Genomic DNA, 26,952 nt, shown 5'->3' on the forward strand with positions numbered 1-26,952 from the left:
AAGACAATATCTTATTTATTTCCAAATAAGGAAAGAAATCGTGATTTTGAAAAATAATCTTCTAAACTAATTATCAAACACAGTGTCTTTCTCTGATTAGCATAGGTATTTTTGCACACTACTTTAGCATACACTATAGACTATACCTTAATATATATCCACTATCACACAAGCATAATGTTTTCTAATAACAAAACAGGGTAAGTTTATTCTTCTTTCAGCATTTTGTGGTAGTTACTAATTACATATATAAAATGCTTCTTAAGTCTTGAATGACATGAGTGAATATTGCAAATAGATAATTGGATGTGTGCTCTAAAATCATACTCATGTCCTTTGGTTAGTAATGAACATTTGACTTCAAGAAGCAGTTTCCTAATACTAGTAGTTACAACTGCACTCATTACTCAATGTAAATCAATTTAATTTTTCTACAATATTTTACATTCATGGCTTGGATAACTGCATCAACTCCAAGAATCTAACAGTAAACAAAAAGTGAAAAATAACAGAAAATATTTGTATGTGGACAAACTGCATCCTATTAAGTCATACAGTATATACAGCTAACACAACCAACCCTTATGAAGTGCATTGACCCTCATAGTTGGAGATGCAACCTAATCTGGTTTCTGGAGTCCTTCAAAGTTAACATCATCAAAGGATAAAAATGTTAGAAGCCAATCAGTTAGTAGGGGTGGCAGAGTCAATCGATTACTGCAAAAAGAATGAAAAGAATAGAAATTAGTTTCAAGCCAATCCAAGCCATCTTGTTTATAATAAAACTGAAGAACAAAAGCCAAAGCTGGAACATGGTGAAAATCAAAAGGACTGCATACCCTATGGTAGCCATTCTCGTTATACATGGCAACCCCACAAGGCCCAGGAGCAGAATTCCAGAACTGGTGTCCGTTTTCAAACAGTGATCTTGGCAAATCAAAGCCATTATGAACTTGGTAATCTGAAGTATTTAGTTTATCATGGCCATTCTCATTATACATTGTCGTGCGATGTTTCACTTCCTCATTATCTGGAGGAGGAGGAGGAGGAGGAGGGTATGCAAATTGCTCACAACGTTGTATATTTAAGCAAGCAGTGCCGTTCAACTCATTCAAGCCACTGCCTGCCTGACCTATGGTATTGACTTGGGGAGAGCTGTCAAGTTTGCCATTATTGGCAATGTAACTGGAGTATCCAGGGAGCGAAACATCAGTTGAGCGCTCAGCTTCTCTATTGGTATTATCGCTGTATGTTATACAAACAATTCGGTAATTAGTTTGGCAAATAAAGCACAAGGCCATCCATACCAAATAAAAGGAAATATTTGATAAATAATAATTACAATAGAACATGATAATTAAGGAGAATATTTTAGATCATGTGAATAAATTGAAATGTAAAGCTTTCTTAGAAGGAATGTTATTCAATTTTGCTAGAACAAAAGTTGCTCTACGCTCGGTAGAATTGAGTTGAAGCTTTATATAGCAGTTGACCCACCTATATTGCAGATATTTCGGTTCGCTCGGCAACATCAACTGATGGTTATCGTTATTCAAAAGCCAAGACAATGGTTGGTTTTCTTGCAGACCAGCCATCATCAAGGGTAAAGTCATTCCATCCTGTAACTACGAAGCAACAATATCCCAAATAAGATTTATCCCCAAAGAAAGGACATGGTATTCACATATGAACAGAGTACATTTTCTACCTGATTGGCACATTCAAGAGACATTATTTGGTGCTTTCCCAAATTTTCCTGCAGACAAAAATAATTTATAATATAAACTCCACTTCACAACTCATTTAACATGAAAGATGTTAGTCTAAGACGTGCATATATGCTAAAATACCGGTATGTCAGAAACTTGAAGATGTCAAAATAATATGACTAGACCACATCAAACAAAATCTTACCTTCTGTAAACACACTCGATTAATTGATTCCCTGAGTGATTCTTCCATTTGCCTAAGGTGTTCTATGCTATTGATCTTGTCAATATTATTCCAATAGCTAAAAAATTGCAAATGTAAAACAAAATTAATATATGATGGCCTCAAACTTTCATCACCCAAGAGCATGCATGAGATTTATAGGGTTAGAAGAGGCTTTTGCAATCATGTTAAATGCTGGCAAATCGAAGGTCAAGGTAGAGGTTAATCACAGGAAATATTCAAATTATTAAGCAAGCTCTACCCAACTGCTAACAAAGAAAATCTGGGGCTTTCAAGAAAAGTCGACTAGTAAAGCAATATATTTTCGGTTCAAAATACTAAATAGTGGTCAAATTGTGACAAAATCCAAAGTATAAATCAACTTCATGATCTGCATAAAACGTCACATGATACAAATGGACTGTGGGTGGATTTATCTTAATCATTACTAAAAAGCTATACAATACATAACACATCCATTTTTATGATTATTCATCAATTTATAATATTTTAGTCACCATATCACTTACTAGCACAACTAATCCACTGAAAAATGACTCAGGTCACAAATAACTAAGCCTAGGTCAAATCAACAATAATTCAGTTAGAGGGCAATAAGATAACATCAAGAAGAAAAAGAAATACTTTAACAACCAAAAGCTCCAAAGTTGCACCTCAGTCTCTGATGTACATCTGTTAGCTGCGTTTGTAGAAGCCTTACTTGATGAGTTAATTCCTGCATGTGGAACATTTTTGTTGTTTAACTTCCAACTTAAATTTTCTGAAGCTATTTTAATCATGATCATTGTGATGTTTATGAAGAAATTGTACCTCCACAGTTTGACTGCTGCAAGATGGAAAAGAAGCAAAGTCAGACCCATCAAAAGCTCTTAAAAAAGTGACAATTCAACTATCACAATAACTTACCTTGAACCCAAGAAATCTTGTATTTTTACATCGTGATCCAATTTCTTGAAGGTTTTCTTTAGTGCCTATATTTTAAACACAACCAGAGTGTTTGTTCAGCATCACTGATAAAAGTTCAGAGGAAACACGAAATATGAACCTGATGCATCAAATGCACAATATATAGAAAAGACAAATGTGAGATGAAAAGAATGTCTTACTTCAAGACTTTCCAATTTCCTGCTCAAATAAAATGGCAAAAAGAAGATTAATTCATATATAATCAAAAAATGAAATAGAAAAAACACAACCTCAGCAGAAAGTTTTGGCAAACCTTTTGGCCCTTTCTTGTGGGGTAAGTTGAGCAAATTTTGCAATGACTTCCTCAATATTGCTGTAAATCATCATCAATATACCGTCATTAATAATGCAACAAGAATTTACTCTTTTTCATTTGAATGTTAAACATTATAAAGATGAATTTATAATAATATCCTCCGATAAACAAGATACTTACAAGCTGACATGTTCTATGTATATTAAAAGATCAATACACCGATTCCATTATTATAAAAACGAGGCTTTTCTTTTGTAAAAATAAAAACAAAGTAGCATCTTACACATATGAAAGTTCCTTAGTACCCAAGTGAAGAAAACAAGAAGAATGAGAAAAAATTGGCAGTTAAGTTAGTTAGAGAGTTGAAAATGAAATATAAAGCAGGACCAGCTGATGTAAAAAATTGGACAGCTGGAATGGAAAAGTTAGTGTGGATTTTGTGAGAGAGAGAGAAAGAGAGATGAATTTTGTTATAGGAGAGAGGATTGAGAATGTATATAAGAGGGATGAAGGGAATTAATAGGAAAACAGAAAGGATTTGGACTGGGCAGGACCTTAGGAGAGTGGTAGCCTTTCTAATGCAACCTTGTTCTCTACTTTTCAGGATTTTGTTCTTCAAATAATAATACATCAGAGACTAGGAGGGTATCACCTTGATATCTTTCAGCTTCTCTGTTTCTTATACACACTCTCTTCTACTCTTTCTTCTATAATCCTATTCTTACACCTCTTATTCTTATTCTGTTGCTTCTGCCTAGTCTTACAACCACACATAAAAATATCAATATATCTGTTCCAACTTCCAGGGTGGCTCTAGGCCTGGCTTGAAAGAATTTCAATTATGAATACGAACATTAAATTTAGAAGTAGGGATTCTTCCATGTTCTTGGCATCTCAAAACTTCAAAGGTGAACATCTATAAAGAATTCACCAGCTTGAAAAGAATTACAGTAACACGTGGATTTACTCGAATCTGGAAGCTAAAAAAAATTGTTTCAACACTTCCTTTTCGTCCCTCATACAATATTCACTTCATTGATTATCGTATAGAAGTTAGAATTGAGCATGTGACATTAGTTTTTCCCCGTGACGAAACTTCCTTGTTCAAGAAACAATACCTAATATATAGAATCACATGCAGATATTACGATATCTCATCATCCTCATAAAATATGATTTGCACCTATTGCAAATGCAAAGATTGTCTCTGATTCTTGAAACGATAAACTCCGAAATTATGAAAAAAAATGAATGCATATCACAGTACAGTTTCTGCTTTTTACTTCCTCTAGGAATAGATTTTGAATTCACTAGCAACAAATTCCATCTTAGAAGGAATGTGTCAATGATGATTATTACCTGCGCTCTCCTTGTAGCAATGTAGGCTTTCCTGTTGGAGAAAACATGAGAAGAACAATATCTATATCACATAGTATTGACAATTCCTTTGCTTTCTTCAAGATTCCGCTTTTCCGCTTTGAATAAGTCACTTGGCGATTGCTGGTGCTCTCCAATTTCTTTATCTTTAATTTAACTCTTCCCATCCTGCACATTTAGGAGGTAGGAGCAAACATATTTTCAAATCAATCATAAATCATAATCGATACACAAAAACACAATCGATACAATACAATATGTAAATACGACAAATTTAAGATAACAGAATTTGATGTAGATAGGAGAAAAACGAACCTCGTAAGGTAGTACTGAAGAAGATGCAGGGAGGAAAGAAAAAGAGAGGGAATTATTGAAATGTGGGAGGGTGGTGTGAGGTAACTGAAGAAATGAAGAGAGACAGAGGGAGAGAGAGAGAGAGAGAAAGAGAGAAAGAAGAAGAAGGAGGAGGAAGGGGCTGAGCTGTGATTTCGGTAGATACAAGTTTTGGAGAACCACCCAAACGTACAAGTTATATACTGTTTTCCAAAAAGTACGGTCAGATTCCACACTGCTGCCAACCTCTGCAACAACAAACAATGACACCCTTCTTCTTCTAATCTCTATCCTCTACCAACAAACTATTTCCCCCTTTTCTCTTTCATTCAGTTTCTAGGTAGTTTGCCACGTCTTCTTTTTGTATTAACAAATAACAACACACCTTTCATGTATCGTGCATCGGTCATGCCATTGCCATTCTTCTTTTTTTCCTTCACCGAGTGTCTATGATGCCTTTACTCCTGTTGAGTATGTAATGATTGGTGCGCTCATTTATCAACCATGCTTACAAGACAATAAAAAGTAAACATTATTAACTCACTATTCAAATGTAAATAATATAAGTCTCATGTTGTGTAAATTAATAAATTTTATTCAAGGATTTAATTTGTTAATTTATTATTTATCTCCTATTTTAACAGAATAAATAATCAAGGTCATCTTTTAAATTTTGCGTATTCGTCAAATTGTTATTTTAAATTTTCACTCAATTAAAATAATTTTTTTAATTTTCTAAAGTCATCCAAATTCATTTATAAATTGTAATTAACTTTTTGTATAAACAGTTAAACACTATTATTTTTTACTCATTTGAGGAGAATTTCTTTTAAGTTGTGATAATTGAAAACCCTACAAGTTAAATAAATCTCTTACCAACAAGTGAAAATAATAGAATTTGGTACAAAAAGAAAATAGTGATATGAACTGATAAAAAATGAAAAGAAGAAAAGAGAAATAGATATATTATTATCCATTGGAGTAGGGTAAGAAAGGAGAAAAGAATTGGAAAGTGGATAGGAGGCGATGAGTTCTTCTTCTAGGAGTGACAATAACAGAGAAGAAGTAGAAGAAAGGAGAAGAAGACGAAGCAGCCCAAGCAAGTCGCCCATAAGGGACCGATCCAAAACGACTTCTTCCAAGTTGTCGTCTCGCTCCTCAACACTCACCCGTTCCGGGCTCGACGATGACCTCGTAGCTGACTTTGAAGACCTTCGAATCTCTTCGGACCCTAACCCTAACCCTAGAAGCTTCCCTTACAGCGTGAAGCAGCAATGCTGGGAGAAAGCCGAGAAGATCAAAGGCCGAGACCCCGATCGCTGGCGCAGGGATGCCCTCGGCAACACCGTCTTTCGCAAGCTCGTCGGTTGCCCTGGTTGTCTCTGCCATGATTACGACCACATCCTCCCTTACTCTAAGGTCACACTCATTTCCCCTCTTTTGACGCATTTTATGTCAGATTATAGAAATGCATGTAGCATTCCATTGATTATTACATGCTCAATGTACAAAATTGTAGATGAGCACCAAGAGAACCATGAAGTAAGTTTCAAATTCACCTTGCACTTTCATATGTGTGATTCCGATACAGTTTCTGACATTAATGGATATGAAACTTCAATGGAAACTGGTGTTTGCTTCTTTTGATGAATTATAATAGCTTAACTTTTTTAGATTTATCTTTTGGTGGGAGTACATTTAATCGAGATCTGCATCTATATATAATAAACCATTATCTTATTTGGAAGTCTGGGGATTAGATAGTGAGGGCTTTTTTAATGTGATCCTCCAAATCCCTATCTAACTATCCATTTGTATGAACATTTTAAAGTACCATAAGTCTTAGAGGATTATATATTTATAATTATCCATTCCAAAGAAAGGAAAATCATCACTTAAAACACCCGCCTCAATCCAAGAAAGGAAACATTTTAAAGATTAATGTTTTACTAACTCAATTACTACTGTTCTGTTTGCTTATTCTTTATTTGGGATTTTTTGTGAACTACAGGGTGGGAAAAGCACACTGGAAAACTGTCAAGTTTTACAGGTAAGGTGTCTCGGTTCCTCTCAGTTTCTCAATTTCTCCGTTCAGTGCTCTTATAATACCTTTCGTTTATTTGATGATGTGCTTTACTAGGATTCCCTTTTGAAAATCCATTTAAACAATAACATCATTCAATAAACGCAAACATATTTCAACTGAGAGCTGTGTCCTGTAATGCTATAATGAAGGCCAGTAAACTTGTTATAAGCATTTACTTTTTCAGTAGTATGTAGATAATTATACTGATGTTATTGGGGGATCATTCTTTAGCTATTAGCCTATTACAGCCATATGTAACTGATTTGTCCATGCTCAAAGGGAACTCCACTAACATATTTTTGGTCGTTGAACAACAAATCAAAGACTTGGACACCATTAACAGAACCATGTAGCCATATAGACATAGTGTGAAACAGATTTTTTGTTCTATTGGAGAAGCATTTAGATAACTCAGATAATCTGACATTTTTCCTGTCTCTTCCATTACACTTCTTTCTGAGTGACTTCACACTTTCAAGCCATCTAAGGATGAGGTGTGGAAGGTTTACTGTTAATCCTTAAACAGTGTTCACATAATTTCATGATGGTAAATTATATGCAGTTTAGTTCTGCTGCTAAAGTTCATTGCTAGTTCCAATTCGGATGCAAATAATAAAGAAAGTTATGATGCAAGCTCGACTTTATTTTCAGAACAAAAACCAATGAGTTATTTAGTCTGTTTCCTTATTTGATTTTCTTAGCATTCATTTGATAGTTCTTTTCTGTTGTGATTTTCAGGCAACAGTTAACCGATCGAAGGGTAATCGAACAGATATATCCAAATCTGAACTTATTCAGAAGAGTTCTTATTGCAGGGTTTCAGGTACGGCTATATGATTAATTGATTATACATATTTGCTGCTGTAGGCTTCCAATGGTAGCATGTATATTACCTAGAGTAGTGATGACAACTGTTGATGGAGCTCTGGATGCCTTACAGGTCGCGATATGGATCTTTTGGAACTGTCAGCATATGGCAACGTACGGCGAGGACCGGAGTCTGGGGGTTGTAGAATCCAATGAACAATTGAGCATACTAACTTGTTTTGTGGATGATTGCCAATGAGAGCTAAATGATAACCTTGTAGCTAGTCATCCTGAAAATGATATTTTGGAGCTCCATTTGTGCACTCACAAGTTGAAACTGCAAAGAAAAAATGACTTAACTGGTCTTGTAAGTCTATAGCATACTGATCCATTGAAGAGCCACTATTGCATTGAACATTTAGCCTATATGCTGGAACATCAGAACACTATTTATTGCTACAGAAGTGTAAAATGATTATTGTTGCACACAAATTATCATTATTCTTGTCGAATGAGTGTAAATAACTGATACCTTTTTTATATATATAAATATAAAAGCAAATGACCTTCAATATATAATTCCAGTTCAATGCAATTTCTCAATATCATATTATCCAGCCGTGGAAAGATTGAAATAACCCAATATGTTTACTTTTAATTGAATCAAAATATTCCAGTCATCCAGTGTACCACTATCTTGACTGAAGAAAAAGCAAATAAACTGAAATTAAGAATTTTGGCTGCTAGTGTTGAAGATAAACGTGTTTCCATTAAACATTGTTTATGGTACATAGAGGTAACTTTTGCAATTCAATATTTATTATTGAATCTTATTCTCGGAAGAATCTAGTCCAGAATTTTGGTGTCGTCCTAATAGCATTAATGGGACATTCCTAGAGTAACATATAATAAGGTTCCAAACCATGTATTTCCATACATTGCTTCATTCTACAGTTGTGTATTGGAGCTTTTTCTCCTTTCCTATTTGACTAAAACCAGTCTTGGTCTCATGATTTAGTGTGAAAAAAAGGTTACCACACATTTATCTTCTTTCTTGCCTTTTTATATCAAAAAGCAAAGCTTAATGTCCACACTTTCATTCAATATGCCCTCCAATCCAAACGAACAGTTTACTATCTCTTTCCTTTCCTGTTTCCTTTTTCTTCATGCGCTTCCTTTTTGGTGACATGCCTAACTTTTTGCTTAGTTCCTGTAATGTCCACCACTTCAAGTTCTGGGCCACTTATTGCTCGAAAAGTTACCAAAATACGCATGGTTTAATCAATTCTATGAACTAAATAAACCATTTTTTTTTATCTACTTAAGGATGATTTGAATATCTCTGTAACTCTTTAAGTAGAAATAAGAGATAGAAGGATATACAAATATTTTCTATATATGTATTTATATTTTATATTCCTCTTTTTATAATCAAATGAATTTTTATGTTGGTGTCTATATATTTCTATGTCATAAATAGTATTAACACAATTTAAGTTAATCATCATTGCACGTTAAGGGCAAATATATAATAAAGTTTTTTCATTATTTAATAAAGTACTTACATATTCATAAAATACTGTTATTAAATAGGAATATCCACAATTTACTTTTTATTTTTATATAAATATTAAATGGCATTAAGAGAATAATTATAATCAAATTAGATCAATTAGTATCATTTGTATTTATATACCGTATTTGTATATTAATTGTAGGATTCTATGTTATTACTTTGATTCTTCTTGCAGCTATCTATACCCTTTGTATATTGTACTTTTCCTCAGACTGAATAGTACACACAAATACCTTTTTTAGACTGCTCTCTTATTTCTTACATGGTATCAAGAGCTTAGGTTACTTTTTTTTCAGTAACAATTGGTTTCTAGCTCTTTTTTTTCTCCTCCGACAGTACTTTGTCCTCATTTTTCAACTTCTTCCCGACGCCTTGGTTCGTCACCGTTGCCACCATCACCTTCTCCTCGTCGCAAGGTTTCCAACACCTCCAGAATCACCGCTGTACACCGCCGAACGCGCCGCTCGAAGTTCCCTGTCCGATTGAAGCTCTTCTCCTTTCAGACGCCTCCAACGCCGTTGGATCAGCGCCCACGGCTTCCGTCACGCCACGTGTTAGGCAGCTTGCTCCACGAACCCATGCTCAACCCGTTTCGCCCGACCCACGTGTTAGGCAGCTGCTGACGTGTTCTCCACCTCCAATCACGCAACGCCACGTGTCCTTCCTGCTGACGTGGCAGATAGTGGGACCTTCCCTAAAATTTTTTGGTGAGCTCTTTTCGCTTTTGCTATTAGATTTCTCATTTTCTGCTATGAAATTGCAGTTTTCTCTCCTCTCTTTGATCTCTGTGACTACTATTATGGAAAAGTCAGATGTTTTTGCTGCCACAGACAGAAAAGGTAACTTTTATCGAAACTGTAACTGTTTCGGGCACCTTTTCTCCAACTGTCCCTCTGTTGAATGTCACACATGCCACCAAAAAGGTCATATTAGCTACCATTATTCACAGCTGTTCTGTCATTATTGTAAATTCTCGGGACATTTAATTACTACCTGTCTTACTCGCCTACCACGTCCTGATCAACTCAAGTATCATTCTCGTCCCACCTTCTCCACAATTGTGCCTGCTTCTGCTGTTGCTGCTACTACTAAATCTACTACCTCTACTCCTCTCAACATGTCTCCTATCTCTATATCTGATATTGCGTCTCTTCTTCAGCATCTTCTCTCCCTTTCTGGTAATACCCCTACTGCTTTTTCGACTCCTTCGGGTAATTCTAAATGGTATTTTGACTCGGATTGCTTTAATCACAAGTCTCCATTACGTAATCTTTTCTCGTCTCTGTCTACCACTACAAATGCACCTTCTGTCAATACTGCTAATGGTTCTCTCTTGTACGCAACACACAAGAATTCTATCTCCCAATCGACTCTTAATCTTCCTGATACTTACTATATTCCCAAATTAAACTTTAATCTTCTTTCTGTTGGTCAACTTGTTGATTTGGATTTTGATGTTACTTTTTCATTTCTGGTTGTCGTGTACAGGATCGTCAGACGGGACAAATCATCACAACTGGATGTAAGGTCGGAAGGTTGTTTGAACTCGAGAATCTTCATATTCCTCCTTTACCAAATCTCTGTGCTGCTTCTTCTCCATCTACCCTTCACTTATGGCATCAACACCTTGCCCACAACTCCTTAGAAAAATTGCGTCCTCTTGTGTCTCAGGGTGTTTTGGGTCAGGTTCCTAATGAATCTTTTGATTGCATTCCTTGTCAAACTACCAAACAACCTGCTTTATGTTTTCACAATAATTTCTCTCTTGCTTGCTCTGCTTTTGATCTTATTCACTCTGATGTTTGGAGCGCCGCTCCCACTGCTTCTATGGGTGGAGCTCGATACTTTGTCATTTTCATTGATGATTATTCACGTTTTACTTGGGTTTATTTGATGACTAATCGCCATGAGTTACCCCAGATTTATATTAACTTTGCCACTATGATTAAAACTCAATTTTTCAAGGTCATTAAGGTTTTTCGACGAAATAATGCTATGGAATACCGTGATTCCAAACTTTTAACCTTTCTTGCAGAACAGGGTACTTTGTCTGAGTTTTCTTGTCCTGGTACGTCTCAACAAAATGGCCGAGCTGAACGCAAACACCGTCACATTCTTGACTCTGTTCGTGCAATGCTTCGTTCTTCTTCGTGTCCTGAGCGTACTTGGGGTGAAGCTGTTCTTACTGTTGTTCATGTTATCAATAGACTCCCCTCTTCTGTTCTTGGTAACATTACTCCCTTTGAGCGTCTTTATCATACCTCCCCATATTATAGTTCTCTTTGAATTTTTGGTTGTGTCTGTTTTGTTCTTCTTCAGCCTCATGAACATAATAAACTTGAACCTCGGGCTCATATGTGTTGTTTCCTTGGTTATGGCACTAAACATAAGAATTATCGTTGTTGGGATCCTCTCTCTAAACGTATTTGTATATCTCATCATGTTGTCTTCTGGGAGCATCACATGTTTTCTCGATTCTCCTCCTTTGAGTCCATTCCTCCTACTCAGTCGCCTTTTATCACTAACCCCAATGTTGGTCTTTTTCCTAGTGATGATTCTACAGGTTCTATCTCGAGTCACCCTCTATAACCCCCTGTTCTTCTGCCTTCTCTATCTCCCGATGATTCCAGACCGGACGACGATCCTGCTCCTACCGTCATGCCTCCTCCTTCCACTCGTTCTACTAGGTTAAGAAATCCACCTCCCCATCTTCTTGATTATCATTGTTTTTCTACTATTCTTCATCAATATGAACCTAAGTTATTCAGAGAAGCCTCCACAAATCCAAATTGGCAACAAGCAATGCAGGAAGAAATACAGGCACTTGAAAAAGTACACACTTGGGATTTGGTTGATCCTCCTTCTAATCAGAAAGTTTTGGGAAGCAGATGGGTATAAAAGACCAAGACTCGCTCTGATAGTTCTATTGACCGTTATAAGGCACGATTGGTTGCTCAGGGTTATACGTAAGAGTATGGTATTGATTATGAAAGGACTTTTGTTCCTGTTGCTCGTCTCACATCTGTTTGAGCTCTTCTTGCCATTGCTGCGGTTAAAAAATGGTCTCTTAGTCAGATGGACATGAAGAATGCATTTCTTAATGGAGATTTAAAAAAGAAAGTCTATATAAAACCCCCTCTGGGCTATCCTTGTCCTTCTAGCAAAATTTTGTCTCCTTCGCAAGGCACTTTATGGACTTAAGCAAGCTCCTCGTGAATGGTTTGACAAGTTTAGCACTATCATATGAAATCTTGGTTTCACTTACAGCCCTCATGAGAATTCTCTCTTCATTCGTAAAAGCGAACGTGGAGTTGTTCTTCTACTTCTGTAAGTTGATGACATGATCATTACTGGAGATGATGTTGATGGTATCTCTTATCTCAAGGCATTCCTTCAGCGTACTTTTGAGATGAAAGATCTTAGTTTTCTCAGCTATTTTCTTGGTCTAGAAGTCATATCTACCGATGATGGCATCTATCTCTCTCAAGCTAAATATGCTTCAGATCTTTTTGCTTGAGCCGATATTACAGATAGTCGTACTGAGTCTACTCCTCTTGAGCCTAATGTTCGATTTACTCCTATTGATGGCATTGTTTTGGATAATCCTACTCTTTATCGACAGCTAGTTGGAGGACTTGTCTACTTAACTGTCACTCGACCAGATATCGCCTATCCGGTTCATGTTCTTAGCCAGTTCTTGTCAGCTCCTCGTACTACTCACATCCGGCAGTTCTTTGTATTCTTCGCTACATCAAAGGCACCCTATTCCATGGCATTTACTTTTCTACCCATTCATCTTTATCCTTTCGGGCGTACTCCAATGCTGATTGGGCTGGTGATCCCGCTGATCGTCGTTTCACTACTTGTTATTATTTGTTTCTTGGCTACTCTCTCATTTTCTAGCGAGCTAAGAAGCAAACATTCACTGCTCGATCAAGCACAGAAGCTGAATATCGTGCTCTCGCTGACACCATTGTTTAAGTTATCTCGATTTGTTGGCTTCTCGAAGACTTGGGTGCTCCTTAGTCATCCTCAACTGATATTTTTTGTGACAATCGCAGTGCTATTCAGATTGCCCATAATGATGTATTCATGAAAGCACCAAACAGATTGAGATTGATTGTCACTTTGTTCGGCAACGTATCTTTATTGACACTATTCGTCTCATCGCTGTTGGAACACTGTATCAGACTACTGATATCTTCACGAAGGCTCATCATCCGACTCGTTTCCGGACCTTGTTATCCAAACTCAAGATGGTGTCCTTAGCTCCCACTTGAGTTTGAGGGGAATGTTAAGAGAATAATTAGAATCAAATTAGATCAATTAGTATCATTTGTATTTATATAGCGCATCTGTATATTAATTGTAGGATTATATGCTTTTATTACTTTGATTCTTCTAGCAGCTATATATACCCCTTGTACATTGTACTTTTCCTTGACTGAATAATACACACAAATACTTTCTTTAAAAAAGGTCACTATAAAATATGTTTAAAGCAAGTTAAATATAATCGAGAAAACGTAAAAATTTGTCATGTTGGATTGAGTTGTGGTACCACAAAAATTGTGACCAAAATTCTCACTTGGATATCAATGATGATGTAGTATAAAGAAGAGTTGGGAGGAGATTGGAGCAAAATTTACTGTAGATATGATGAATTTCTTTGAGACGGCAAGGCTACCAAGTACCAACAGATTCTAATATTATATGGATAACTTTGACTCCAAAAGTTGTTGGACAAAAGAGAGAAAAAATTTCAGACATATTAGCATGGTTAGATGTGTTTAAGGTTATATCTAAAGTATTCACGAAAAAAATGAGGAGCGTAGGGTTAGTTGAAGAATCACAAAGTACCTTTGTCAAGGAGAGAAAAATATATGATGGAGCATTAATTACATGTGAAATAGTACAATAGTTAAAATTGAGGAAGAAGGGATCAACGATCATCAAACTGAATTTTCATAAAGCTTATGATAGAATAAATTGAAGCTTTATTGATATTGTGTTCAGTAGAAGATAGAGGACATGAATTAAGGAGTGCATTAGGTTGGCATCTATCTCTGTTCTGGTAAACAGGTCACTATCGAAACCATTCAAGATAGTGAGAGGACTTCGTCAAGGTGATCAACTGTTGTCATTTTTGTTTGTTCTTGTGGTGAATGTGTTGAATGGAATAATTGGGGAGGTGATAAGGAATAGAAGAATATCTACATTATTAGTGGGTAGAGATAATATAGAATTATTACATATACAGTTTGCATGACACTGTATTATTCTGTCTACTGGAAGAGAAGACAGTTAGAAATTATAAGAGACTTTTTCAGTATTTTGAAATAATGTCATGGTTGAGTATTAATTTTGAGAAGTCTAGCTTGATACCAATAAATTATAATGAGGAGTGGGTTGGGAGAATGCGTCAATTATTGTAGTGTCAGGCGGCAACACTACCGATAAAGTATTTTAGTATTAATCTGGGAGCAAATCCAAAGCTAGTAAAAGCATGGAAGCTAGTAAGAGATAAGGTGGAGGAGAAACTTAATTTTTGGAAAACAAAGGTTCTTAATAAAGATGAAAAGTTGGTCGTTATTAAGTGAGTTATCAACATTTTACCTATTACTATTTAAGTTTGTATAAGATGTCAAATATAGTTGCACAAAGAATAATTTCATTGCAAAGAAGATTTTTTTGGGGGAAAGGAAGATGAGCGACTTGGCTTAATCCTTGTAAGGTGAGAGATGGTACAAGTACCAAAGAAGCTAGGAGGTTTGGGAGTGGCAGAGTGGGAGATGCGTTAGAGAAACTCCGTGAAGAGATATATGTCATCTGCAAATAAATAAGCAATATACTAGAGAAAAGATGATTGATGGACTTGCCATGGAGGTAGGAGAATGTAGATCAACAAGATTTTAGGAGAATACATGGTTACAAGCTGGAAAGTTGAAAGACTCATTTCCGTGACTCTTCTTGATTTCAAATAAAAAAGGATCCAAAATTGGAGAATTTGTATTTTGGGATGGGTTAGAGTGGGTTTGGAACTTCTAGTAGAGAAGAAAACTCTGCCAATGGGAGGCAGAAATATAATCTTAAATCAAATGCTTGATGTCTGAAAATCTATTAGATTGATAACAGAAGTACAAGATATAGTGGTGTGAAAATTTGATAAGAAAGACGTTTATTCTACTAACTCATTTGTGTAGGTGCTGCAAAAAGATACTTTGGCGGATGATATAATTAGCTAACAGATTCACAAATGAAATTTGAAAAGGACTAATGTTGTCTCAAGTTGAGTTGTTACCTAGTTTATTTTAGTAGGCTATGTCAGTACTAAGGACTAGTTGAATAGGTTGAGTATCATTGAATATGTTGATAATGTGTGCATTCTATGTAAGAAGGATGTTGAAACTATGCAACATTTCAACACCTATTTGTTATTTGTGTATTTTCTTAGTAGGTATAGTACATATGAATTACTGACATTGGTCATACTTGGACTATTTCAGAAACTATAAAAGAACACTTTGAGAGTGTGTATGATTGGGAGAATTATAAATAATTCTTAGAAATTTTAAAATGGAAATATCATATTTCTATGTTTGGTTCAAAGTTTGAAAAACTATTTTCAAGCAAGTTTGATTCTATGGAATCAAAATACCATCATTTCAATTTTCATATTTTCCTGGGTATATTTGATTCCCATAGAAATAGAATTTGAATAACAAAGTAATACTTAAACCACACACACCTGAAAGTTCAAAGATTATGCCTTTAAAAAAAATGTATAAAACATAGTTAGTTTTTTTTTGTTATATAAAATATTTAACTACTAAGAAATAGTGTTGTATTTTAAAATAAAACAATAGACATGGTGAATTGTGTTATTAGATTACTTTATTACTCTAAGAAATAGTATAATAATTAATTTATGTTATTGATGCCTATGCTAAAAATGAGATATGAATTGATTTTGATTATAATTTCTAATTATTTATTTGTTTAATATCAGTTATATACTCTGTTGAGATTTTCCTTTTTTTAAAAAAAAATTTGAATCCTTAAGCTGCAAATGAAACTCATGATAATCAATATCTGAAGTTGATACAACAGATACCAAGAGCATTGAATTGAAATGTAAATCTGTGTGCTTTATTTTATGTTATCTGACTTATCTCCAACAAAACTATAGAATTTAGATCAAGTGCTACCTTATAGTGGACATTGATTCAGAGTCTACTAAGGTTGACATTGGATTATTTTAGAGTTTATTTTGAAATTGTCATTATCTTAAGTCAACATTTCTAATTAAGTGGCCACATATACTTCCTTATACCGTGTCCTGACCATAGACTTTAGGTCTCTTAGCTTACCCTTTTTCACCAGAATTATAATTCAGATTATAAAAGCAATGGTTGACTAATTACATTTTTCAGCAAATCCAATACTAAAAAGTGTTAAGCACTTTAATCCAATAGAAATTGATGGACCAATTTCTTGATGGCAAGCAAGTTTGCCATCATTTGCCATCCAATTGCATGTGATGATTAAGATATAGCTTCCCATCTTCGTTCTTCTTTTTTCTTTCTTTTTGAAAACTCACTTTGACGTGTTAAACAGGCTAAGGTACATTGTTATTAGGATAAATAGTGACATGATTACTCTTTTTTTTTTTATGTATACCTATTTTTCATATATTTATTTTAGAAATCAAATTTGACTCCTCTAAAATGAAAGTTCTACTTTAGAGTGCAAAATATAACATTTAAAATTATTAATTCCTTATAAATTGTTTAGATTTAATAAATGTTGCATCAAACACCAAGTTTAACTAAATGAATAAAAGTTATTCCCTTGGTACTACGTACTAATTAACCTAAAACTTTGGTAATGGAATTTGGCATCCCTCTCTACGCTATCTCTATCTTTGATTGTTACTTGCTAAATAGAGGATTCTTTTGGGGTGATATGGTTAAAGCTATGTGTGGCTATTGGCTACCAAAAATTTAGGGCATTGGGATAAAATCACCAAATTGATCAATACAAATTAAGGGTCTTTTTCAACTCACGGTAATGAATACTACAGAATATCCTGAAAATGTGGGTGTTAATAATTGAAATTTTGGGTATGAAGGAAAAACGAAATGATGTCATTTTTTATTAGTCATGGCTACAAATTGATGATGATGCTTACGTGCAACGAATTATCTTTATTATTATTTTGGTTCCCCCTAATAATTGAAATTGGGGCAATGGCATGGTTCTATGGAGGAAAAGAAATAAGCCATTGCTTTCTTGTATCTCAGTGAAAGGGCAAAAAGGCAAAAAATGAAAAAAGAAAAAATAATATTAAAAAAAAAAGGAACAAAAAGTCAGAAATAGAGTGCCAAGGGAGGAGGATATCATATGAGTGGGTCATTTGATAGCATTTTAGGGTCCCATCACAACTCATTATAAAAATAAATCTTATACACTATATGTGACTTGTATTGGATGGAGGTTGAAAAAATATCTAAAATCTTTTTCTCGAGGGTGGTTGATTGAGGACACATGTCAATCTGGTTTTGATGTATCCATCAATTTTTTGCATAAAATGGTAACTCTTTTCTTCTTTTAATTTTCTAGCAAACTTATTAAATTATTGATAAAGAATATTTGACAAAATTTGAGATAAAATAAATAAATATTAGACTCCAAAGTTCCTTTGGAAACATTCCATTATTTAGTTTTTAAAAGCTAGGTTGAAGATCTAATAAATTATTATGTAATTTAGTCATACGATAAAGATTAAAGACACTAAATTAGTTTGAGATTTTAATTTTTAAATAATATTTTTTTAATGTGAAAAGAGCAAAAGGAAAGGAAAAAGTATCATTGGTTGTGGAGTAAGGGGAGCTATTAAATCTGAATGTGATACCTTCAAATTTCATAGCCAAAAAAATATAAATAAATAAAAATTCATATCTTTTTCCTTTAAAAAAAAATTCAGATGCTTACTGACTTTTGTTGCAATTATTATTAAATTATCATAGAAGATTGACAGGTATGACACGGGTATCCACTATCCACTACTTTATTGTCTTGCTCATAATGTTTGTGGTTATCTTCCTAATTTTGCACTCTTGAACACACTCTTAACAAATAAAAGATAGACAGAGAAAAATAAGCAAATAACCCCCCTCCCCCTTTTTTTTCCTTCTAAATCGTTCATCAGAACTCAGAGAAAAAAAGTGTCAATGTTTTTTCTTATTTTCTGCTTAGTAAACCATGGTACAAAAATGGGGAAGACCCCATTTGATAGGAAAAGAAAACACAGCACCTCTGCATTTTATACATAGTAAATATCTTTCTCCATATCTAGCCAGTATTTCACATATGCTACATCATATATATTTACATGAAACTCACAAACTTAGCAAACTAAAAAGGCACCTATTCATAGTGTCAAATGGAAAGAAAAAAAGAAAAGGACAAAATTAGTTTCCATCTCACCAAAACTTCTTGTAACCTCCAACATAAGTTATACTCCACTTTTATGCTGAACAAATCAAAGACTACCACCACCCTTTGTTTCAGCAGAAGGTCAATGAAGGCATAGTCAAATGCTCCATTACTCAAAGAAATGACTAATCTTGTTGCCATCAAGATTCAAGAACTCTATTAGATATTAAACCATTAACGTGTGTCAGCCCGATAGTTTGGAGAGACAGTTGTTAATGACATGGTACCAAAGCCTCTTTATGCCAAGACAGATGAATGGTTTTATATCAGGTACTTCGAGTCTGGTCGCAAATTCACGAGCTCTCGTGAAAATTAAGGGATCTCGACAAAGCTGCAGGGTTAGCCCGCAACACAGGAGAAGCTTCGACTTGATTCTTTTCTTCTTTTGTTGATTGGAAGGCCTTAAACATGCCTCCCCCACTAATGGATTCATTCTTGATCCCTAGAGTTGCCCATATAGAACTCTTTGCAGCTTCACTTGGGTCATCAATTCTCAACGTTTTGGGAACCAAAACGCTTCCATTTCTCTGCTTTGGTGGCTCTTCTTTGCTCAAAGAATCTTGGTTACCCGTGTCACCATCCCTAGAATGCTTCCCCAGAGTTGGAGAATTCGGTCCGGAACTTGGAGATTTTGGGTTTGAAGGGGAGGACTGTGGAGGAAACCATGGAACATTCCAGTTCCCTGGCATGCTGCAGTTCCAAAAGGCCGCAGGATAGAATGGAAGGGCAGGAAATCCTGGAGGACACATAGCTGGTGAGGGAATTGCCGCATTCCACGGATAAGGCCAAGGAACACTAGCAATACAAGGAACTTGGGGAAGGTAACCGTTGCTTGGAAGCATTGGTTCTTGGAAAGTACTTTTACTGTTTTCCCCCATTGGATTTGAAACTGCAACAGGCGATGAACTCGTGCAAGCTTCGCTGTTTTCACCACTTTTGGAAGGAACTTTCAATCTTTGATCATCAAAGCCATGATGGAATCCATTTCTTGTGCCATTAAGAACCTTTTTCTCTCCAAGGTTAAGGACAGATGCCATGGAATCGCAGATTGGGGCATCAATTCCGAAGCTGAGGACTCTCTCATTGCTTTTCAAAGCAGGGAGATGAGTCCCGTTAGGAGCATCAATTCTAGCTGCTTGAAGAGCCTCAGAGATTGTGATGTGGCGATAATGGTTGGCAGAGTTCTTGTTTTTTCGCCGCCCTGCTCCAACCGGCACATTCCTCATGGTGCCACCTGCAGTCCAGTATCGTTGACAGGCTTTGCAGAAATAACGTGGCTGGTTTACATTGTAGTTGTTGTAGTAACAGAATTTAGTATCCATGCTATTGCAGCGGGGGCATGGAAGCAACTTATCAGGCTTCTTCAGGGGTTTCTGATCTTGTGGAATGGATGTGTCACCTTGTTCCTTATCTGACTTGTCACTTTTTGATTTTGCAGAATCTTCTTCTATGGCAGGTGTTTTCGGATTCACCATAGCCTCAGGTGATGTGGCTGATTTCTTGTCCTCTTCTACATTTGGAGGAGGATCAGCTTCTTGCTCTTGGGTGGTAAGATTTTCAGCTTCTGCATCCTAATATTTTGAGAAAAATGATTGGCTTAATCAATGTAAATAAAACCGCAGAAATAAAACCAAGATGCATATTAAGATGGGGAAGATCATGAGTTGAAATGAAATTATAAGAACATTAGCTATGACTAAGATGCAAGGTGGAAGGAGACTTCTAAAAACCTTGTATCAGTTTGTTGTGATTAATTACTGTTTAAAAGAGCAATTACTTATCTTAGTAATCCATGGGAGAGAGGTTGTATGCATATTTTCAATTTGTTGAATGAAAATGAATCGCCATATAAAACAACTTTAACATACAAGAAAATATAAATTCTTCAATACAGTATCCAACATAAGAAAAAACTTACTCTAAGGAGATGAAAGTGCTAGATTCAAGAATTCAAGTAAGTTAACTAGGAAGAAGAAACTTGTTTACATTGAATACAAAGATATAGAGGAGTCAAAGAGATCCTTCTGGCTGCATAGTAGACTATTTACAGAGATTTAGAGTAGGACTAGGACCATGCCAACATAAAGTACAGCTCACTGTTTGTAAGTACTGATTGTTGAAAAGCTAAAATTTACTACTCAAAAAGAAATAGTCATTTTCATGTTTTCCTCGGACATACTGGACTAAAAACTGTTGAACAGTACTCATTAACATGTCAACCAAACTATGAAACAAAACAAAACAAAAAAAGAACAAACCATGATCGGCAAAATCAGGAATTCAAAAAAGAGTGGAATCAGTTAAACTTTGTTCATACAAGGGAAGAAAGGATCTTGCAGAATTTTCCATATATTCAAAACTGATTGATTAGCAATGAAGTCCTAAATCTCTCAATAGGAATGAATACGACCCCAAAAATAAATAAATAAATAAAATTCGTTTCTTCTTTTTCATTCGAAAAGAACAAGAAGGCAAAATCGACCCAGAATTTATTCCATCATCGGAAGAAATGGGTCATCCCCAAAAACAAAGCTTTGTCTTTGAAAGAAGAAAAAAAGAAGATTTTTGTAACAATTTTACCTTGTCCTCGTGAGTGTCTTGGGTTTCTCCGTCTTCCTCGTCGTCATCCAGCTCCTCCTCCTCCTCTTCTTCGTCTTCTTCATGCAGGTCCTGTTCATGGTCCATGGGCGCGGCGGGAAGAACATCAGGATCTCCGGGAAGGGGAATCTTCTGACCAAAAAGCTTAATTGCAGGGTCCCTAATAGTAACAGTACTTTGGTCCTCCATTATCAAAAAAAAAAAAAAAAAGAGCGCGCGGAAGAGTATAGAGTTGAGGGGGGTTGGTGGGTGGGAGTGGTTACAGTTGTTGCAATGTTAGGATCTGACAGAATGGAGGGCACAGGAGTAATGGGGGATTTTGATTTTGATTTTGCGTATAAACCAACGACGTTCGGGTGCCACGTCAGATTGTTGTTTCGATTTCTAGCCACAAGTTCTTGTGGCCTCTGTTAGATTTTCCTTTTTGCCTTTTTTATTTCCTTTCTTTTCTTTCTGCTCTGCTGTCTTGTATTTTTGGATTCTCTACCACTGTCCCTCACTCCTTTCCCCTGCACCTGCTTTTGTCTCTTCTCTTTGGTTTTTCCAATCTCATTAAGCTTTTCCAATTATTTTTGTATAAAATTAGTAGTTAAAAATTATTTAGTTATTCACAAACATTAATTTTATATAAAAATAACTATATATAAATTTTTATTTTTAAAGACTTTTTAATTAAGTGATAAAATCAATTAGGGCATAAGTATAGGTTAATGATCCTTGGAATAGGAGAGAGATCACTTTGGCTAAATTGAAAACTTGAAATTCACATTGAAAGTATAAAAAACAAGAAAGAAGAAAAAAATTTGAAAATATATAGTTATGCATGTATTTATTAAAAATGCTAAATATATATAAAAGTTTAGTTATTAATTAAAAGTTTTTATTATATTATTATAAATAAATTTGATTATTCTATTATGTCACGTAGAATTATTTTAGCAACTCGTTATCTAGCTAAAAAAATATATAAATCAATATAATATATACAAATATATATAAATATAGAATGAAATAACTGAATTTTAGTGTACAAATAATATTTTTGTTTTTACATTTTATTTAATCTAAAACATTGGTAAAAGAATAATTTTCATGATTTTAAATATTAGTGATGTTAAATATACAAACATTATTCAACTAAGTTAGCATAAGCCTAACAAAAAAAAATGTGGACGTTCGTTATGTGATTTTTTATTTGCATGTTTCTTCATTTCAAAAATTGTTATATAACATAGAAATTGTTATAGAACACAGAAATTTTATTACATAATACATAATTTTTTACATGCAGCACATAGTACATAAATTTATAAATATAATACAAAAAATTTTTAACATAACCAAAATTTATTGACATAGCATATAAATTTTTTTATGTTGTGTACTAATTTTTTTTATGTTGTGCACTAAAAGTTTTGTGCTTAATATCTTTACTTAATACATATATAGGAATGGCAACGGGTCCTCATGGGGGCGGGAACATGCCCCCGCTCCCCACCTCTGCCAACCATAATTCGTCTCTGTCCCTATCCCGTTTTCATCACGGGTAACGGGGACCCGTATCTGTCGAGAATAGGAGTCTCCACGGATATCCGCAGATTTAAAAAAATAAAAAAATAAAAAAAATAAATTCCCAGCAAGCAAATAAGTTTAGAACTCAATTCAACCATAACACAAATTCAATTCAATACTTATACAAATTCAACTGTTTTCATCTCACAGAATTATTGAGTTTTCTTCACATATACAATAAATTTAACTCCTCATCTTCATCTGTTTCTAATTTCCAAATTCAAAATTTTCAAACCCTGAAACCATAGTCTCTCGAAAATATTGTGTCCAATGGCCATTGCAACATTTGAATCCACCACAAATCTAATCATTTCAATAACAGACATCTATTATTACACAAATCTTATAACAATTTCATATATCTAGTTCCAATCTCATATCAATTTCATCAAATATAAAACTAATTTCATCAATTCTTTGTTATTCCTTGATACCCAAATTTGCTAGAGTAATAAGAACAGAACATGCAATGAATTCAAATACTGAAAAAGAAAGAAAGAAAGAACAAATCGAAGCCTGAGAAAGTTAATACACTGGATTGTGAAGCGGCAATGCCTATAGAGGTGAAGGTGAAGCAGCCGCGCAAGTGAAGATAGAGGCACAGGTGGGGGCAGCGACGTGGCTGGAGCCTCGCCAGCGACGCCACCAGGTGGTTTGAGAGGAAAAGAGAGGGTCACGAGTGGAGACAGAGGCGTGGGTAGGTGTAGCGACGCGACTGGAGCTTCTCTGGTGACACACCAAGTGGTTTGAGAGGAAGAGAAGGAGGCACAAGTGAAGACAAAAGCGTGGGTGGGAGCCTCGTTGGCGACACACCAGGTGGCTTGAGAGTAAGCGACGGAAGGAAAGGGTCTGGGTGAGGCAAAGAGAGTGCTTAGGTGAGAGAGGTGAGAAACTAATGAGGGAGGCGCTAAAGTCGTGAAACCTAGGGTTTCAAATTAATATATATATATATATATATATATATATATATATATATATATATATATATATATATATATATATATGTAAAAGAGGACATTTTTATAATTTCACATAAACGGATATTTACGGGGCGGGTACCTTTTCCTTTGCCCCCGCCCCGTTTGTTAAACGGGGACCCGTATCCGCCACGTGCAGAGGAAAATTGTCCCCTAAATCTGTCTCTCGACTGATAAATCCCGCGAATACCTATCCCGCCGGAAAAAATTGCCATCCCTACTTGAAGCCTAATATTGTCATTACTACTATTTATCTATTTGGTCATTATGTAGGTAAAGATATTACTAATTTATTTATTACCGGTATAACAGGTATTTTTTAAAGAAAAATGAATGTGATATTTTTCGGAGTCAACTAATATCTGTCAATTTTTATATACGAAAATATATAAACATTTATATCCCTAGAACAAAGCATGAGTAAATAAAACTTTTAGATAAAGGAAGAAAAAGAGAAAATATTGTAGTAAGTGGTAACTACATTCATGGGAAGTGAAAAAAGAGATCAATTCGCATTAGATGCAAGAAATATCAAAAAATATCTTAACATCTATAAATATTTTTTTATATTGTATAATTTTACACAATTTGAATATATTCAAATAATACACAATTATTTTTTTCAAATTACCTCTTGTTTTTAATAGAAGAAAAAAAATAAATAAATAAAAAGAAGAAAAAGAAGACAACAATAACGACAGCAACGACGATAATAATAATAGAAAATAAAAAAAAAAGAGAAAGAAGAGAAAAAAAACAAAAAAGCAGCATGTACCTGCGTATAAAGAGAAAGCGACCATTACATAATTAAAGAGTTTAAAAAATTTTGAACTCCCAGCTTTATTGTTTAAATATTATATTAATTTTTTTGAAATATAACTTATATTTCAGGGTTGTCAATTTTTTTTATCAACACTCTTTCTTTGTTTTCTCCTAAAATTAGTCCAGAAATTAGATATGATTTAAAAACAATAAAATTAACTGTTAAATCAAAGTTACCTAAAAAAGTTAGAAAAAAAAAACTAATGAAAATAAAAGGAAATAAATACAATAATTAAATAACACCAAAAAAAAAAGTACAAATTAAATGTTCAAAGTGTATCCCTGCTAAACTGGTAAAAAGTAAATGGCAACTTCATGGCTTGATAGCTTCAGAGTGGGACATGGGAATCAAATAACCTTTGCGACAATGATGACATGGCGTGATTTGGTTGGCAGAAGTGGTGCCAAGTGCACGGACGACTTTTCTATTCCTAAACATGTACAGTCGAAAAACTGTTTTAGCAAACAATTTTATTGAACAATTATTGTACGGCTTCATACTTTTGAGTCTTAATTAATTGTACAATAAAAACTGTTTATTTAATTTTAAAATAAAAAATTTCTTTTACTTTTTGTAAGACAGTAAATATCGACTACATATTTTTTATTAAGGAAAGAATATTGTATTTTTTTTATTTAAACAAATTTTATTATTTATTTATATCAATAGTTAGAATTTAAAATATATCATTTAAGAGTTAGGATTTTACGTATTTTTTTTTTGTTTATCCTTTATTTACCTTAATAATAAATTAGATTATCTCTAAAAAAATTGTACTTCTTTTTTTTTAAGGCGCATTAGCATTATTCGTCATAAGTAAATGTAAAAAAAGTACATTAATTTAATTCAGTGTAATTTAATTATCTCGAATAATAATAAAGAAAATTAAGTTGTAATTAGGTTAAGAATTGAATCACAACATCGAAATTAAAAACAAGTTAATACCTCAAATATACATTAAATATACATAAAATAGCTACGAATTCATTATTTGTATAAAATATATTTTAGAATAAATATATAATATTATTTTATCATTTTTTTATTAAGAAGATAACTGAATGATTAACTTGATTTACATCGATATTATTGTTCAAATGAAAAAAAATTTAAGTTTCATCCATTAAAGTTATAAACTATATCTTTATATTTTTATATATTCTTAAAATTACTTTTAGGATATTTGTTAGAATATCATTATTTCATTTTCTTTTAATTTGTTTGCTAGTACAACCTTCTTATATTATATGAGCATTTATCTTCAAGTAACGTAAAATTTTCTCAAATCTTTACACATGCAAGTTTATCCAAAATAGTGAGAGTGTAGACCTTTACATTTTAAAATAGTTTAATTTGTTGTCTTATATATCTAAACGAAACTTGTCCGTCTATGAAAAGCCGAGATTGACCCTCAAATAACTCAGAGACCTGTGTTTTGGAAGCAAATGGAAGTGTCATGTGTGAGAGGCATTGATGCAAAGTTGAAAAAACAAGTGAGAAAAAGTAAGCAAGCATTATGGCTAAACCAACGGCTTATGCTAATGCTAATCTAAAGGGAGGACAGAGAAAACAACATTGATGGCTCTCCTTAAACACATCACCTCCATGTATATTTTTTTTTAATTTTATTTTTTTATTCTTTTCCTTCTTATCAAGTTTTTTTTAATTCTTTTCCTTCTTATCGAGCTAAAAGCCTAAAAGCATTCATTAAGATATTAAAATATTAAACCAATTTCTCACGTGGGTAGACATGTCTCAAGATTATTGGCACGTGTCCCGCATTATTCACCTCCCTCCTTTTACTAACTTCTAAGCAACTACTCTCTTTGATTATCAAGACACGTGTCCTGATTAGCAAGAAATTTTAATATTGACTAAAAATGATATAGAAACATAACCCTTTTTTTTTATATTGTATTATTAGATGTGAAATCCTCTATGACAAAACCAAACTACGTGTTTGACACTGTTGTAATAATTTATAAAATGTCATTATATTTTGTGTGTTGATAATTAAAATAATATTTTTTAACAAAATATCAATGACGTTTTATATTTTAATAATTAAAATAATATTTTTTATTATAAAACGTCAATGAAATTTTATTCTTTTATAATTAATTTTTTTTT

The 26,952-nt window shown here is 34.0% G+C and overlaps 3 protein-coding genes across 4 annotated transcripts; 1 reads left to right on the top strand and 2 right to left on the bottom strand.

Moving 5' to 3' along the window:
- Positions 1–286: 286 nt before the first annotated feature.
- LOC112710140 (agamous-like MADS-box protein AGL65) lies at positions 287–5,419 on the bottom strand. 2 transcript variants are annotated; one of them, XM_025762253.3, is made up of 13 exons: positions 5,271–5,319; positions 4,868–4,881; positions 4,535–4,720; positions 3,173–3,232; positions 3,060–3,078; positions 2,860–2,924; positions 2,764–2,779; positions 2,607–2,668; positions 1,915–2,011; positions 1,709–1,756; positions 1,498–1,625; positions 840–1,245; positions 287–717 (listed from the first exon to the last, which is right to left on the bottom strand). In XM_025762253.3, exons 3-13 carry the CDS (start codon positions 4,717–4,719, stop codon positions 715–717), a joined length of 1,089 nt encoding a protein of 362 aa, XP_025618038.1. In that variant the 5' UTR covers position 4,720; positions 4,868–4,881; positions 5,271–5,319; the 3' UTR covers positions 287–714. The 2 variants fall into 2 exon arrangements, with proteins under 2 accessions (XP_025618038.1, XP_025618051.1); XM_025762266.3 differs by having other exon boundaries at positions 1,498–1,619; positions 4,868–5,419.
- Positions 5,420–5,700: 281 nt separating this feature from the next.
- LOC112710163 (uncharacterized) lies at positions 5,701–8,357 on the top strand. The gene is made up of 4 exons (XM_025762288.3): positions 5,701–6,304; positions 6,897–6,935; positions 7,710–7,794; positions 7,912–8,357. The coding sequence occupies exons 1-4, from the start codon at positions 5,912–5,914 to the stop codon at positions 7,992–7,994; spliced, it is 600 nt and encodes a 199-aa protein (XP_025618073.1). The 5' UTR covers positions 5,701–5,911; the 3' UTR covers positions 7,995–8,357.
- Positions 8,358–18,577: 10,220 nt separating this feature from the next.
- On the bottom strand, positions 18,578–21,948 carry LOC112710172 (cyclic dof factor 3). Its single transcript, XM_025762295.3, has 2 exons — positions 21,433–21,948; positions 18,578–20,423 (listed from the first exon to the last, which is right to left on the bottom strand). The coding sequence occupies exons 1-2, from the start codon at positions 21,637–21,639 to the stop codon at positions 19,146–19,148; spliced, it is 1,485 nt and encodes a 494-aa protein (XP_025618080.1). The 5' UTR covers positions 21,640–21,948; the 3' UTR covers positions 18,578–19,145.
- Between the last annotated feature and the right edge of the window lie 5,004 nt (positions 21,949–26,952).

Source organism: Arachis hypogaea, chromosome 1 (genome assembly GCF_003086295.3).
Source record: "Arachis hypogaea cultivar Tifrunner chromosome 1, arahy.Tifrunner.gnm2.J5K5, whole genome shotgun sequence".
NCBI lineage: Eukaryota > Viridiplantae > Streptophyta > Magnoliopsida > Fabales > Fabaceae > Arachis > Arachis hypogaea.

Coding starts and splice junctions, on each gene's coding strand:
- LOC112710140 (XM_025762253.3), bottom strand. CDS start 4,719: ATGGGAAGAGTTAAATTAAAGATAAAGAAATTGGAGAGCACCAGCAAT. Junction 3,233..4,534: donor TTGCTACAAGGAGAGCGCAG/GTAATAATCATC, acceptor GATGATTTACAG/CAATATTGAGGAAGTCATTG. Junction 1,626..1,708: donor CTCTTGAATGTGCCAATCAG/GTAGAAAATGTA, acceptor GTTGCTTCGTAG/TTACAGGATGGAATGACTTT.
- LOC112710163 (XM_025762288.3), top strand. CDS start 5,912: ATGAGTTCTTCTTCTAGGAGTGACAATAACAGAGAAGAAGTAGAAGAA. Junction 6,936..7,709: donor AAAACTGTCAAGTTTTACAG/GTAAGGTGTCTC, acceptor TGTGATTTTCAG/GCAACAGTTAACCGATCGAA. Junction 7,795..7,911: donor TTCTTATTGCAGGGTTTCAG/GTACGGCTATAT, acceptor GATGCCTTACAG/GTCGCGATATGGATCTTTTG.
- LOC112710172 (XM_025762295.3), bottom strand. CDS start 21,639: ATGGAGGACCAAAGTACTGTTACTATTAGGGACCCTGCAATTAAGCTT. Junction 20,424..21,432: donor AAGACACTCACGAGGACAAG/GTAAAATTGTTA, acceptor TCAAAATATTAG/GATGCAGAAGCTGAAAATCT.